At 34.1% G+C, this 17,182-nt stretch overlaps 1 protein-coding gene across 2 annotated transcripts in view; it reads right to left on the bottom strand.

The window, feature by feature from the left end:
* The window catches only part of LOC109095656 (ephrin type-A receptor 3-like), a 114,545-nt gene extending 97,678 nt beyond the window's left edge, over nt 1-16,867 (bottom strand). For both annotated transcript variants that reach the window (XM_042763274.1, XM_042763273.1), the window contains exons 1-2: nt 16,625-16,867; nt 7,314-7,378 (exon numbers count right to left, since the gene is read on the bottom strand). In XM_042763274.1, the coding sequence (XP_042619208.1) occupies nt 7,314-7,378; nt 16,625-16,721 (162 nt within the window). In that variant the 5' untranslated portion in view covers nt 16,722-16,867. The remainder of the gene's footprint in view (nt 1-7,313; nt 7,379-16,624) is intronic.
* Between the last annotated feature and the right edge of the window lie 315 nt (nt 16,868-17,182).

The following is a 17,182-nucleotide window of genomic DNA, read 5'->3' as shown; positions in this document are numbered from 1 at the left end:
TACAATAATGGAGTACTATATGGCTCTCCGTCAAGTTTATAAAAGCCCTTGGCTGAGTGAGACAAGGCCTCTGGAGTGGCTGCGAGCTGTTCATTACCCAGCAGAACAAGTGTGCCCTCAAACTGAAGAATTGCCTATTTGTGTTTCAACCGCGAGGGTGCTTAATGAAACACCCCAAAAGGAGCTTTTTTTCAGCACATTGTTAAGATCTGAAGGATTTAATATATTGTTTTGCATCTTATTGTTTACGCCTTTATTTTGCAAGTAAAGCAAACTGATTGAACTCACTGACAGCTGGAATTCCATCCACATATTTAAATTAACACTTTGGGATAATGCATAATTAATGATACATTTAATGAATTTATTTATTTAATGATTTTTATAAGACAACGTGCATAAACTACAATGGAAAAATATCATCAAAAAAGTCATGCGCCTTTGCCTCAAGTCATGTGACTTAATATTTCACCATATTTAACATTTTTAAAAAGGGCGGGGCTTGAGCAGGATTTCACTGGAAGATCATGATGTCATTTTAATTAAAAATTGCATGGTCAGTTCTTTTTAAAATGAACTGCAACGTATGCATGGATGGATATTTTATGATAATTTCAATAACATGAATTTAGACAGTAGAAGTGAATTTTCTTTTATGACAATTTTTCAACTTAATTTGTTTTAACTAGACCTCTTTTTCAGCTCACTCACCAATGGTTAAGCCATAGGTAGGCCAGTCCAAATTTTTTTCTTCTTCTTCACATTTTAAGCTGATTAAGAAAAAATCATTGGAATTCTGCAGAATGGATTGAAACATGATAAAATATGTGCAATACACATTTACTACTAGCTAAAATCATAATCAAGTATTTAAAGCAATAAGCAGTAAAGTACCACTCTGTGTAAATCTGCAAACTTTGGCGATAAAGCTGGATCTGAATAAGATGTTATAATTACAGAACAATAGAATCTGCTTCTGATAATAGTGTTTATGAACTTGCAAAATTAACAAATATGATGCAAATTGAAATAAATCAATGGAAATTTCAGCTGGTCATTTGTCTCAGCTGCATTTTGCTAGTTATTTACAGAGCCAACTTGCGTTCACCAGCATAGCTGATGCTTCAAATGAAGTCCAGGTGCCTGGGCTGTGCCGCATTATCAAACTGGATAGAGAATGACCGTACTCAACCACGGCTGCCAAAATAAATGAAAAGTCATATACGATGTGTAAATCACACACACTTGAGAATAGTGTATTACATGGACTATCTGCTGCCATGAATGACATCATCACAGCACAAGCCAGTCTCCTTTAAATAACTTTACTTTACCACCCGGTTATAGAGAGGAAAAAACTGTAAAAGCCCTGTCTGGATATCTCTTTTACGGACAGCAGCTTTTAAAGGCCGCATTGATTTTTTAAAGAGTGCCAGGCTACGATGGGACACCAATCTGTATTTCCTTCTCCACAGCAGGAGACATCAGTCCTGCGCTTTGCAACTTAACACTGGACGGGCAGACTGAAGATGACTTTAGGTTTTTCCGAATATCACTTTACAATAGTAATCCCCCTCCAGCAAGGAAAGCAGCAGAGAAATGAGGAAATCAGCAGTTGGTACATTTGGCAGGGCTGCGGCCCAACTCCCCCTGTGTGCACACAGGCCAACTGGTACTTTAAACTAATAGATTCCCTGGCAATTGTGGACAAAGTGGAGCAAAGCTTATGTTCCAGACAGATATGTAATAAAATTATAATCCTCCTCTCGCTCGTATTACAATGGAATTGCATTAGTTAGTGAAGACTGACATATACCGCTGGCTTTTGCTGGCATCACATGCACATTTCCTGAATAGGTGCACGCGGTTTCTCTATCAAATCTCACTCTCTTCATTATGATGGACAAAATTAGAGTGGATTCTATTCGCGATGGCTCCATTAGAGTCTGAACGCCAGGATGCCGGAGAGGGCACTGAGGAAAAGACGTACTTATGTGTACAAAGGAGATCTAGCAGATGAAATGAGTATCTGGAGGAGGTGGCTGCTCGCTGTCAAATACACATGTGTACTAATTGACACAAACAAAGCTCTGACTGAGCTCAGACAACAACTGTGCTCGATACCACTGCAAATACACTCTGTTCCAAGCTTGAGTGGAATAAAAGTGTAAGTGATACAGTTTAGCTGAAAATAAGCTAATGCTATTTTTTTTAGCAATTTTTTCTAAATTAATTCGACATTGATTTAACCTATTCAGTAACAGTGTTGGGGAGCAAGTAACTAAAATAGCATCCCAAATTACCAAAATTAAACAGTAATGTAGCAGTAGCAGTAATGCATGACAAAATACTAGATCACAGAGTTTTGTCAAAGTATATTGCAAAATGATTTAATACTCAAACACACTGTCAAAAAATTTTCTCTCGTAAAGAGTTGGGAAGTGTGATGCATTTTTATTAAAATCACTTCATGTAAACAAATTGATCCGAAAAAAAACAACAACATACATCCCTGATCCCTTGTGAAAAAAAAAAGGATACTTCAGCATACTTTAAAAAACTGAATATAATGGGTTCAAACACTTAACTGCATGCTATTTGCAGTTAAATGCAAACATATTATAGTTTAAATTTATATAAAATGAAATTAGCTAAATTTTAGAATGCTTTGTGACCAACTTATGTAGGACTTCATTACATCTTTGTAATGAATCAGTCTTTGAATTGTGGTTAAAAAAGTTTTCTGCTGAATGCACTGACAATTGATATTTATTGTGTGTGTGTGTGTGTGTGTATATATATATATATATATATATATATATATATATATATATATATATATATATATATATATATATATATATATATATATGATACTGTCATTACTATTTATGTAATGCGTTTAAATATATTTGTAATTACACATTTATCATGATTAAGTTACATTTAATATATATTAACTTTAAATGTAGCAAATTGTACTTAATCATTATAAATGTGTAATTACAAATATATTAAAATACATTACATAAATAGAAATGACAGTATCATATATATATATATATATATATATATATATATATATATATATATATATATATATATATATATATATATATATATATATTGGATATGCCATATATATATATATACACCATATATTATATACCATAAATATTTGTCAGTGCATTCAGCAGAAAACTTTTTTTTTTTCAGGAGAAAACATTTAAAATATATTAACTTTAAATGTAATACTGAATAACAAAATACAATATGTGATGTAATGTAAAATTTCAATAAAAAATACAAACTAAACTTTTATTTCATTATTGCCTGCAGTTTTGTAAAGTATACTTTAAAGAATTGAAGTACACTATAAATGTACAGTCAATACAGTTTTTATTTTATTTTACAAGTGATTGCAAAGAAAGAAAGAAAGAAAGAAAGAAAGAAAGAAAGAAAGAAAGAAAGAAAGCTTCAAAATATATCATCTGACCTATTTAAAAAATATATAGTGCCACCCTATATAGAGTCAGTGTGGATAGCTACTTGTCGGTTGGTTGTTGTGTTGCTAACTACTTAAGTGTAGCTTACTAAATTGCTTTAATTTATATGTAGCTTGTATTTTGAGAAGCTACAGTTTCAAATCAGCTTACCAACACTGTTCAAGAAGCATGAACTCATCCATATTATATTACAAAGAAATACACCTCCCAAAACTAAATTGAAGACACAAATCACACCAAAAAGACAACTGAAAAAGGCTTATGTTTATATGTGAGGCCCGTGAGCCCACCCCATTCCCACAATACAGCAGGAAACACTAGAAATGACAAGTGCTTCACCATCTAAGATTTCCTGCACTAGGTCACAGCGACAACTGTACCCTATCAGTCAATACCTTTTCATCACAGCTTTTACCACAGAGGAACCATAACACATTGTGTGCTGGCCGCTCACCCCGCTGAGGCCACATGACGTGCTAATCCACCTTTATAGAGGGGGTTTTCTTTGCACTTTATACAGCTGGAGACCTTTCACAGTTTCCTTTCAGGGGGAAAAAACTAAATGAGTTTCAGCATCATGTTGGTAATATTGTCTTTCGCTGCAGGCGTTGGCGGGGTGTGACTTCAGAAATGCATAATAAAAATGTTTTAATAATAAAAATGTGTTTGCTGCCTGTTTAGTCTCAGTCGATTATGCTACGATGCTACAGATCTTATGGCTTCTACTCCGGATTTTTAGAGACCAAAATAAGATGAGGAATTAGGTTATTAAGGAATGTTGATGAAGTTTGAGTCAAAACAATCTGTTATATTAGATTTATTGCTTTGAGCTTTCATTTTTTAAACTCCTTTTTGCACAGCTGACTTATTCAGTCGTTATGAATAATCTATTGTCTTGCATTCATCAAATTACAAATAAAAATAGAAAGGAAAAAAATGTAGTATCTAATTTGTTGAATTATCCTATGTGTGTTTGTGTGTGTGTGTGTGTGTGTGTGTGTGTGTGTGTGTGTGTGTGTGTGTGTGTGTGTGTGTGTGTGCATACTCACACACAACTATATACCATTTGTTTAAAATATATAGTGTGAGAAAAAGTGGAATATTATGTAAAATTAAATAACTGGATTTAATTTTGTCACTGTACCGAAGGCAACAAAATTGGTTTAATATTATCTGAAAAATATTAACTTTATAATAAAGCGTCTCCTTTAAAGTGTCTCTTACATGTGGTTAGAGGTATAAACCAGAAAAGAAACATTTTAAATGAATAAAAATTTTGAAGTTTTATACATAATTTTTTTTTTTTTTTTTTTTTGTAGCACTTTCGACAATACATTTTCACAGTTAACTTTCATAATACATATGATAAATCCAGTTAACTTGATATAAGACTACTCATACCTTAATATATCATTTTAGTCACACCAAACAATCCTAAATGAAAATTTTAAACTGTACAGTATGTAGATATGTTTATATACATTTCTGGCCTGTTATCCAGTACAGCCACCCATACTCCCAGTGCGTCAGATCAATCCTGTTATTCATTCAAAAATCTTAAATGGAATTAAAAACAATGCCGATGCCAAGCCAAGGCAGTGCTCAAGAGCAATTTGCACTTCTCTTTCTGTTGCTGAGGTAAAACAGCTTTGGAGAAACGAGGCATTCAGACCCCAAACTACAACCACCAATCAAGCTCTTATCGGCGTCTCCACAGACGCCACAGCAAAGATGCTTTTTACAAATTCAAGGAACAATTGCGTAGAGTCTTCAGAGCAGTGCAACAGATCGTAGCGGTTCATGTGGGTAGTTGTGGTGCGGACAGAGTAATCCGACTGCCTTGGGTAATGAATCCCAGGCTGAGGCCTGATGCAATTTGGAGAGGCCGTAATAAACAGCGCTGCGTGTTTAAAGAGCTGTCTGCGCAGGGCCAGTTTACATTTACTGGCCTTATCTGAGCAGGCGGCTGCACATGGAGCGTCCGATGGGCTTTAGCTCTTAATTTGCTTTAACCGGGCCAATTTGTGCTTACACTGGCAGAAGGCGGGCGACCCATCCGTCAGTGTCAGCACGCTGTGGCGGTACATTACTTGAAATCATTTTTAAGGGCATAGCTTTCAGGGCAGCATGCTTATCGCTCCAAACTAGGGAGAAGTCCTGAGTAATTCGAGTTAATTCACCTTGAGAACCTGATCTTCGCTGTAATCGTTCAGCACATATCTGCGAGGGATTTCCTTTTTCACTCTAAATCACATTTATGGCTATTGTAAAGATTAATGATGCTTTCTCAGTTGAACTTAGGAACATTTAGAAATTAATCTAGCAAATTAGTGCAATTGCTCAATTTTCCATAAATGCACTGTACATTAAAAAGCACTTAATATAAAATGCAAATGACCTTTTTGTTTTTTACTTCATCTTTTTCTTTACTTTTCTTTTTCTTCTCCCTTGCTTCTAAGAAAGGAAAGCTTTTTATGTTTTACTGTGCCAACAGTGAAAAAGAATGAGGGGAAACAAGGTTTGGCAGCTATATGGAACAAATTACTAGACTACCTTTAGCAACTGCCAGCAAGTCATTTTAACACATAATAAAGTTTAAGGAACGGTTTGGTCCGAGTAACCCTTGAGACCAATACCTGTACAGCTCAACAAATAAACATGGTTATTATCGGAAGTTGCAACCTTGAGGTTTTGACAACAAAAATAAAGTACCTTGACTTGATCTACGCAGACAAGAAAAACATGCCTTTGTGCTTTCATTATTTATATTATGTGTTCTCTGTATTATTTTATACATACATATATATATATATATATATATAAATGGTCAAAAGATTGGCATAATTAAGATTTTTTTTGTTTGTTTTTGAAAGAAGTGTCTTATGCTTACCAAGGGTGCGTTTATTTGATCAAATGTTATTTCAATTTAAAACACCTTTTTCTACTTCAATATATTTGAAATAGTAATTTATTCCTGTGATCAAAGCTGAATTTTCAGCATCATTACTCCAGTCTTCAGTGTCACACGATCCTTCAGAAATCATTCTGATATGTGAATCATTCTAATATGCTAATATATGCTAATATTCAATATTTGACACTAATTTATTATCAGTTATTTCTTGTGTTCAATTATTAATAATGGTTCTTCTTATTATTATAAATGTTGCGTTTTTGTTGCTTGATATTTTTTGTGGAAACTGTGATACATTTCTTTTCAGGTTTATTTTTAAAAACTGTGTTCAGCACTGAAAATTATGAGAAACAAAATATAATTCAGTAAATCAGCATATTTAAATGATTTCTGAAAGGATAATGTGACACTGAAGACTGGAGTAATGATACTGGAAATTCAGCTTTGTATCACAGGAATAAATTATATGTTAAAATATGTTCAAACATGAAAGAGTTACTTTAAATTGCAATAAAAACTTTTTACTATATTTTTAATCAAATAAATGCAGCCTTGCTAAGCATAATAGACCATTTTCAAAAACACTAAAAAAGCTTAATCATTTTAGACTTTGCCGGTAAAACAAAAAAAATAATAATTTCACCGGTATAAGGTAGTATTTAAAAAATTAAAATGCAATTATAATTTTATTGTCAAACCCCTAATTATTTAGTAAAATTATCCAAACAAAATCACTTGAAATTAGCATTTTAGTTTTTGAAACTTAACTCAAAATAATAAACGCCCCAAAAACTACACACAGCATTTTGGTTCCCCAACAACATCCTCACAGCACAAAATCTCTGTTCTCTTCTTTTCCACTAAGAAATATGGATTAGGTCTGCAGCACTCACCCCATGGGATGGGGATGATATCCAGCCCAGCTCCCCTTGGCTTGCTTTGGAGTCCAACAGGTTAACTGGAAAAGGAGAGAGAAGGGGAGAGGAACAAATAAGCAGTTAGCCCTTTTTAGATCGGGTTTCACCCCCCGCCACACATCCACTCGGACCGGGATATGGCTCTCAGTGTGCAGCGTCCCGATCAACACAGTATTTACTCAGCTGCACTGCTTTATGCCACAATCCAATTAAACAAACAATGGAGTCAATGGATTCATCCTTCAAACGAGTATTTTTTCAGTTAGCCGTACAAGCTTTAACTGGCCGGAGAAAAGTTACCCTCGTTACCCCGTGCATGACAGGATCGTTAACGTCTGACCCATCGTTGATCCTTTGTGTTTCAGAGTATTATTTCACTGATAGGCATCTCTAACAAGGCGAACAAATCACAAATGGTTTCTTTTATCTGACAAGCACCATCCGAAAGGATTCAATATTTTAAAGTGATGTGTTGATAAGAGATTATAGCTACAACATGATTGTTTTTTTAAACATTTAACCCCCTTTTAAGGTGACGTTGTTGCTGCATAATTACACAAATAAGTACTGTGCAATATTAAATACGAGTAGGTTGAGATTAGGGTTAGGGATTGGTTCAGGGTTAGTTACTAATTATTGCATAAGTTATTGTTTTGATTAAAAGTTCATATTTTTTGTTCATGTTTTAAACGTAACTATGTCACCTCAAAACAAATCTTAGCAAAATGCTACATTTTCTCACTAACATGGTATAATAACTTTAATTAATTAAATAATAATAATAATAATAATAACATTTATTTATTTCTGTAATGTTTAAAATATAATGTTTTTCACAATACATTTAGTTCCAAAACACTTTTACAGTTAACTTTGTCCTAAAAAAATATTTAGCAATTTTTCTTAAATAATTTTTATAGAATATTTATGCAAAAATAACTACATAATATACATATGATAAATCAAATTAATGTGATATAAGACATAACATTTGACTTTAGTCATGCTGATCAAATCCTAAATAAATAGATGGAATAAATAAATACCAATATATTTATGAATAATAGAAATTGAAAATAAATATATTCATAGGACATAATCTTTATTTTGCTTATTAATGTTTTTCTAATTTATGCAATATAAATATTGGAAAATTATCAGTTGTTATTGTTTTCTTTAACTCATACACTGTTTAATCTGTATCTGTCTTTGTATTCAATATTTATTTATATTTGTGCATAAATTTAGATTTTTAGTCAACACAATATTAAATCCTTGTCCAATCCAGTCAATTAAATTTAAGGAAACAACAACAACAAAAGATAATGAAAGCTAAAACAATGAGAGACGTCAGAAAGGAAAGGAAATAGTGCATTATTAAAAATGGCTGGCTGGCTGCATGGCGTGCTGCAGCTGAGAAGGTCGTGACAAGCTCTTGACATCTCAGTGTCTCCTTCTCTCAGAACAACGACTCCTGTTTGATTGAGCAAGGCTTCTACAGGCACAAAGAGAGAGAACAAAAGCCTCCGTCAGCGTACAGTAAACGCATAATCCCAGCTGACATGTGGGCCACTCAGCATGGCGTCTATGGCCCCTACTCATTCTCCCTACAGCGACGGCCAGAAAACACCCAGCCAAACCACAAATGGACATATGGGACATGGATGACATAAACCTTTCTTTTCTAAAAGTGCCTACAAACATATACTTTAATGCCAGCATTTATTTTCTTATCACAAAGCGTGACATGATGTCCGAGTCAGAGGCAGTACACCTTCTAAACGTAAGAAATGTGTTCCTATACCAGTCAGAAATTTGGACACACTTAGCCTACTCATTTGTCAATATTTATTTTTATTAACTCATTTATTACTTTCCACATTATAGAGCAATAGTGAAGTCATCAAAATGATAAAATAACACAATCTTTAAATATGGAAATTTGGTGGTGACCAAAAACATAACATAAACATCAGACAACTTTAACATATTAGTGACCAAAATAATTTAAATATCTCCTATTTGAGATATTTCTCTGGAACACTCTGGAAATTCACTCAGCCAAATTCATGAGATGCATAATATATATATATTTTTTTATTACTCTTTTTATTGTTTACATTTATTATTTGTTTACTTTATTAATGATTATTTTAATATTATTATAAATTATTATTACTGTATTATGTATAAAATAAAATAAAATAAAATTGGTAGAGACCAAAATATTACAAGGAAGCAGGCTTTTATGAAATGTTAATGAAAATAATGTGAAGCCTGAGCCTAAATAATCTTTTTTATATTAGTTTTATTTTCAGTATTTAATTTGTTCACTTTTTTTACTTGTTATGAATAGTTTATTGTTTTTCATTCATCAAATTACAAATAAAAATCTAAAATTTAAACAATTAGATTAATGATTTTATTTGTAAACATCAAATTGACTAAATTATATATATATGTAAAAAAAAAAGTTTTGTATTTTAGTTTTGTACAGAATACAGAATGTCATATGACGGGACAATTTATTTTATAAATATTTATTACATTTGTAAATTAAATTAAATTAAATTAAATTAAATTAAATTAAATTAAATTAAATTAAATTAAATTAAATTAAATTTTAATTTAGTAAAGAAAGTCATACACAGAAAATTTATATTTGCCTGTGTATCTACCAAACTAATTTCAAACACTGAATTGTTTTTTTTTTTTCTTCAATAGATTCAGTCAGATACATCCATAATTTCTGCTAGTCCACATATCAGGGGCTGTGAGGAGAGTCTGTTACAGACCCCATTATCAAATTTCAGCAGAAAACGGCAGTGCACCTGAGCGCTAGCCAAACAGCTGGCTGTTCTCATACTGTAGATGATCCCTATTAACTATAATAAAGCTATCTGCTTATGTCAGATAATGGCAGCGCACATCCAGCACCTTTGGTTCCAATTTAAATTTCTCAATGAGCCGAGCCCGCATCTCAAATTGAGCCGACCAAGGAAATTTGAGACCATAAAATTAGAAAGCAACATGGGTGAGGCGAATTTCTGCAGCTGTAAGAGAAGGAAATCACAGCCAACGTCATTCCCACCCTCTCCACCAAAAGTGGAGCATCAAGCAACGCATCTAACACAAAACAGAGGGCTGATTATGTACAGCTGATCCAACGGCCATCTCATCCAACCACCCAGACCAGAAAAAAATAGGTAAATCAATAGAGGAGCGAGACAATAATCTAGGATTCCAACCACAGGCTGCCAAGGGGTTTCTGTCTCTAATGTATCATCCCGGCACTACTAGCTATTGTTTTCCTTTCATCTGCACATGGCACATTGATCGCACACATTAACAGTGCTGAAAAAGAGACAATGGTAATGTTTCATTCATAAACTATCTAAGAACAGCTCAATGTGAAATGTACTGGTTAAGTGACTAATGAAAAATTACTTTTTTAGTTGAAGCATCTTTTAGTGTGGGGCAACTGTAAAAACATTTACATTTTCCTTCACAACTCACAAACTACTACAAATCTACCCGCTATATTTTGCTATAATAAACATGTACAACAGAAATAGTACCACAAATATATTTACATTGAGATCATAATATTGAATTTAACAAAGAAGAAAGAAGTCTGTGTTAAAAATACACCATAATTTTTACCCATCAGATAAAATAGATATACACTTAAATTCAAATCCATCATAATTTCACTTTTATATCATACTATGGATAGCTGTCATTAAAAACTATGAGTATAGATATACATTTAAATTCAAAGGTATCAACATTTTACTTTTATATCATATTATGTGTAGTTGACAGTAAATGCAATAGGTATAGATACACATTTAAATTTAAAGGCATTATAATTTCGCTTTAATTTCATATTACGCATAGCTGACATGAAATATTTAGGTAAGTTGAAATGTCCTGTTGTGAAAAATCATTTTAAAATATTTAAAGCAACATGTTAAGCGATTTTCCATAAAAAAATTAAATAATAAAAAATAATAATAATAATAATAAAAAAAAACTGGCACTATTTATGACCTTGTATTTACTACAAAAATGAATTAGTCACAATGCAGTAAAATTTAAAATTAACTGAAAACAAACTCAAGATAATAAAATAAATTAAAATAAAATATATATTTTTTTTTAATATGCTGAAATTTTCTTTATTTAAAATTGTCTTTAAACATGTTTTGCGGCAACAACCCACATGCTGAATAAGTATCATCACTCCAATATCTTCTTTATAAAAAAATGTAGTGTGTTACAAAACGCCGTTTTACAACTCCTTTCTCACATAAGTTTTAAGATTTCACTGTATTTGAAGCAATAAGGACAAAGCTCTCGCAGAAAATAGCCACTAACCTTGAACTTAGCTGTGATCACGGCTGTCGATTACGATCTGAATGAGCTTTGCATGGGTATAAGAGAACCATATGGCCCGTAAATGGCACAGTGCCTTCTCTTCTCGCCGTCCTCTTCACCTCTCAGATAGTTAATTAAATCTGTTATTAAATTAAGATGAGAGTCAGGTGTCTGAACACCTCACAACCGGCGGGTCCTCGGACTGATGCCTGGCTTTATTAAAATCTGACTGTGGGTGTATATGACACATGGCGGATTATTTTCAAAGGATTTTCAAGTGAGAACAAGAGGCCGCGATATGTGTGTCCAAAATATCCACTGCTGCTCCAATGATCCCTTTTCTCACCCACACTAAATCCTCCTCTGCAGCTGGTCTACCTTCACCAAGGGTCGCCATGAACCCCAAAACCTTTCTGAGAGGTCAGTACTTGTAAGGGAGGTTATTGCAATGATTTATGGCTTCCTTACAAGTCAAACCACATTTTGGGTTTTAGATTCAAGAGCCGTCTGGTTTTGCCGCTCCTACTTTACTAATTCCCCGACTCAACTATCTGAAAACCCCAAAATAAACACATTCAAATGGAGAAACAATAACAAATCGTAGGTCTTGCAGCTTGATCGAAGCTTCCGCCCATACTGGCACGATGGCAATGAAGTATTAACCTCTACGCCATGAATAATTCAGTCGAGTCTCAGGGTGTCTGCCTCAGCCCCTCCGAATGCTTACAGCTTTTCTGTCCACCATCTCCATCCAAAATCCACCCATCAGCTGGACCACACATGTTACTGTTATACTGATGATACGGTATGCATTGGATGTGTTTGTACATGTAAGCAAATTTCCAAATGTCTAAAAAAGTAGCATCACTCGCAAAACATTAGTCGTCCCGTCTGGAAACTACAGTGCACCATGACATCACACCACACCATGTCGTGCTGCCATCACATAGTCTGTGCGAGCGAATCGCTGTGGCTTGCAAAATGCGCCATCTTGGCCACAAGTTAGAAAATGGAAACCTTAGTAACGTAGTTGTGTTGTATGATTTGTTTACATCTATATTAATGCTTTTGGCAGAAGCTTTATTCTGGAGTTAATGGGCTTTGGGGAGATTTCCTGAGTTATTTCAGGGAGACTTTTGTTGTTTTAGTTGAAATCGGCGTGTAAGAACTCGTGAGCATACGGAAGACAGAATAGATGATATGCATTACACTGGACTGCTCCCAAAAGTTTACCCACCACAAACGTAGGACTCACATAGACCAAGCTAAATGACAGAAAGATTAATTTGATTTTTTAAACAAAAGTATGTTTCCCTAGGCAGAGTGCCAGATCCAAAAAATAAAAAAATAAAAAATAATATATATATTCCCTGTTTTTAAAAATGCTATGTGTTGTTTATTTAAATAATAATAATAATAATAATAATAATAATAAATTACACTGGCATTAAGCCTGCTGCTACTAATTGAGAAAATTACTATTAGTTATTAAATAAACTAGGAAACACTTTGTTGTGAGAGGAAAAAAAAAGAGCAAAATGTGAGTGCATCTATGGTGTGTGCATCTACAGTATAAGTAGACTTCAAGTTACTTTGTTGTTTTCAAACACAGCCTACAGGAAAAAAATGCAGTAAAAATAGTCAAGAATATTTTTAGACTATAACTGTGCTGCTTGGATATTCAGAAAATACCTACCTTAATTACAGAGTTCAATTGGTCAGTAAGTAGTATAATAATAATATTATTTAATATAACAATAATAATAATAATAATAATAATAATAATATTGTTGTTGTTGTTGTTGTTGTTGTATATGGGTGTAGTTTATAGATGTTGTAGGCTAGTTAATTGGCCTAGAGTTTTCAGTACTTAAATTTTGCCCCAACTTTGTAATCGCCACCAGCTGTAGCTTTTAACATTTATTTTAATGCTTAATTTTGCTCAGTTAAATTAAATAGACGCTTCGGGCTTTATCCTCTCAAAGACACATGCAGGTTGTAACACACTCGCTGACCGACACGAATGAGGTCGCAATGAAGTGCGCTCGACAAGGAGTTGGCTATTAAATTTCATTCCATGCGATAAAGACTTTGCTTTATATAGATTTTATTATTATTATTATTATTATTATTCCTATTTTACGACCTAATGTTAAGGGTTAACGTGCACAGCCCGTGTAGAAGCCTAAATCGGCCTATTTCAGCCCGAGCAGAAGAACACGTCTAATCAGAAAAGTCATTTGTGTCAGGTCAAGAAACAGTTCTATGGGATAGGCTAAATTCAAATAATAAATATAAACACACACACACACACACACACACAAAGAAGGGGGGAAAAAAGACTTTTCAAACTCCACTATAGTTCATTTCTTGAACAAAAGGGGGAAATGGAGTCTACCTTCGCATCGATAGCTTAGGTATATAACTTTTGAAAATTGCCTCTGAAAGGATTTTATGAGTCTCATAACATTTTTTTTTTTCAATTAATTAATGCTCGTTGTGTACATGTATTATTCTAAGAAAGGGGGTTAATAAGAACATGAAATTTATAGTTGAACACCTTTATTTAATCAAATCATAATTCAATCGAGGCAGACTGCGTCAACAGACTACACGAATTTCGGGAGGTGAGCCGCGATTGCCTTGAGGTCTTCGAACTGGCCTCTGACGCTTAACACGTTCAATATTAGTTATTAAAAAAATAAACCTACCATTTTTATTAATTAAGATCATATTAGTAGATTATAAATACCACACTTTGTACTGATTAGGCGACTGCAATCTGGAAAAAAAAAACAAAAAAAAAAAAAAACGCACTTTGCTCCAAATGAGATCAATAGCTGCGGCTCTATACTGACACTCTCTGGTGAAAAACATGTCCCATTACATACTTTTTTTTTCAGCAAAAGGTAATTCACAGCCCATAAATCACAATAAGAGAGAAAAGCCGCTCTGTTCCACAGAACAGACAGCTAAAACACCACGAAACATCAGACGCATCGCCCACCTCTGAGTTGACAGCATATGAGCACATCTCCTCTTTCTACAAAGATCATTCTACACTCTGATACAAAAATACATATTCTAAACCCAATAATAGCAAATTGGCCTGAATATGTGTTTCATATCGAACAAAAAGTCCCAAAAATAAACGAATCTTTACATCTTCTGTATCTCCTCACTGAATAAGATTAACAAAAGTCTCTATTTCTTTTTTCTTTCTTTCTTTCTTTCTTTTTTTTTTTTTTCTTTTTTTCTCAAACTAGACCAAATATAGTCAAGAGCATCGAAGTTTTGGAAATGCTAACAAACAGGCCTGTACATCGAATATGTGACAACAATACTGATGGAAACTTTTCTAATTAGTATAATGATGGACTATACAAAAAGGTTTAATGTCTCACGTCTAATTTTTCCCCCGAGCGACTATGAAAAAAAATAAAATAAATTATAGCTCTGAACGGAACAAACAAAGCTAATCACTGTGAACAAATCAGGGATACGCATGAGATACATAAAAACGGGGTGCACACTTATTTAAACCATATAATAAAAAGAAATAAACATAGGCCCTATCCGTTATTTTGGCCTAGGCTACAGTGTCCCGCTGCTTCTTAAAGAGTTTCACAAATACAGTGTCCTAGAAATAACAACTATATTGTTAAAAAATAAGGAGATTGCATGTATACCTAACTTTGCTGGCTTCATAATGTTGACAGGCTTAATATTTTAAGTTATTGACTTTAAAGACTATTTCGATTGAAGCCTGCTCACTTGATCACTTTATTTGAAATCTCATTAGTTTGTAGGCCTTTACTGGCTTTATACAGGTTATCCAATAGGCCATATATCTGATTGAAAATAATAATAATAAAAAGAAGAAGATGTCAGCACATGTGCTACCATGTTTAAGTAAGACTGATCTTGATGAACAGCACTAGATAACTGAAACAACTTCGGGCACCAATAAACTCTAATAGGCATAACCTATTATTTTGGAGTAATATTCATAAAATCTGTATGCAGCCTATAACAGTTAATATAAACACTTCAAAATATGATTTACGTTAACATCAGCGTGTTTCGTTTAAGTAAAAAATAACTAAAAATAGCCTAAATAAATAAAAGAGGAAGAAGAAGAGAAGAAGAAGAAGAGGAAGAGGCTATTTGAATATGTGACAGACACCCGATGGCAGGTAAATATCTGCTGACCCAAATGGCGCATTTGAAGTAAAGTCCTATCCAGTAAGTTTAAGTATTTCACGTAGCCTAATAAAACAAATGCGCAGTGCAACTGAATAAACTCGGCGCAAAAACTTACATGCCTTATAGCTTGACTATATACAAAATAGCGACAAAATAATTGAAGCAATTTAATAAATCAAAAGCGCACAGAGTCTTCACATATAGCCTATTTTAAGATTATGCGTTATGCTCAGTTGATTTTCGGACTGGATTTTGCGCTCCGTCGTTGCGCGTTCGTGATCGATCGATCGTTTCAAAACATGCTTTTATCATGTAGCTCAAGCGACCCTAATAAAACAACAATAAACAGTAGCCTACTAAAAGTTTAATCTGCAGCGATACCTTTGCATCCATTTCTCGCGCAAGCAATGCAATGCGTCTCGCGCAGAATTGCGGTATTATTGATTCATTTGGAGCAGCTGCTTTGACATAAAGTGAACGAGCAAGCGTTTAAGCAATATGATCGAATTTGCCGCAGCTTATTGGATGAGCTTCGGAGGTAAAGCAGGTAACTATTCACTTCGATTTAATTTTGCCCTGTCAAAGCTGAGCAGAAATAAAACCCTAGCTGTCTGGTCCAGCGCAAGTCAGATGACAATAATGTAAAGACAGACTCGCAGAGAGGAGGTATAACATGCCTCTTACTCCAGACGTTATCTTACCTTCATTGGATGGATGAATAATGAATTCTGCGATGGAAATTTGGAGCGATGGAAACGTGAAGAGAAAATTAAAAAGTATTAAGATTATGCAATCCATGATAGCAGTTGACGGGGCAAAACAAGGTACATAACTCCATGAAGCATGCCACTCATGTGAGGGCTTCTGTTCCGACACAAGTTACCATTCTCGGCTCAGAGGCTGATGTCAAGTTTGACACCGGAGACGAGGAGGAGTCTCTCTCTCTCTCTCTCTCTCTCTCTCTCTCTCTCTCTCTCTCTCTCTCTCTCTCTGTCTCTCTCTCTCTCTTCTCACCGGGAGCTTCCCTTATTCAATGGGTCCTACACACCAGACAGCGCCGTTTATTAGACCAGCGGGTTCAACAGAGGTCATGTCATCTCGCAGAAATTGAAGGGAAGACAAAAACACAAGAGGCAGCTCATCAAATTCCTGTTACTATATGTCACACCGTGGAATTTATGCACTTCCTTTGCCTAAAAAACAGCACTAAGCTCTACACATTTGTCACCAAACCCTGAGCTACAACACATGGCTTTCTT

The sequence above is a fragment of the Cyprinus carpio genome, chromosome A9, assembly GCF_018340385.1.
Source record: "Cyprinus carpio isolate SPL01 chromosome A9, ASM1834038v1, whole genome shotgun sequence".
Taxonomy (NCBI): Eukaryota; Metazoa; Chordata; class Actinopteri; order Cypriniformes; family Cyprinidae; genus Cyprinus; species Cyprinus carpio.
This window is presented reverse-complemented; position numbering and strand designations above follow the sequence as displayed.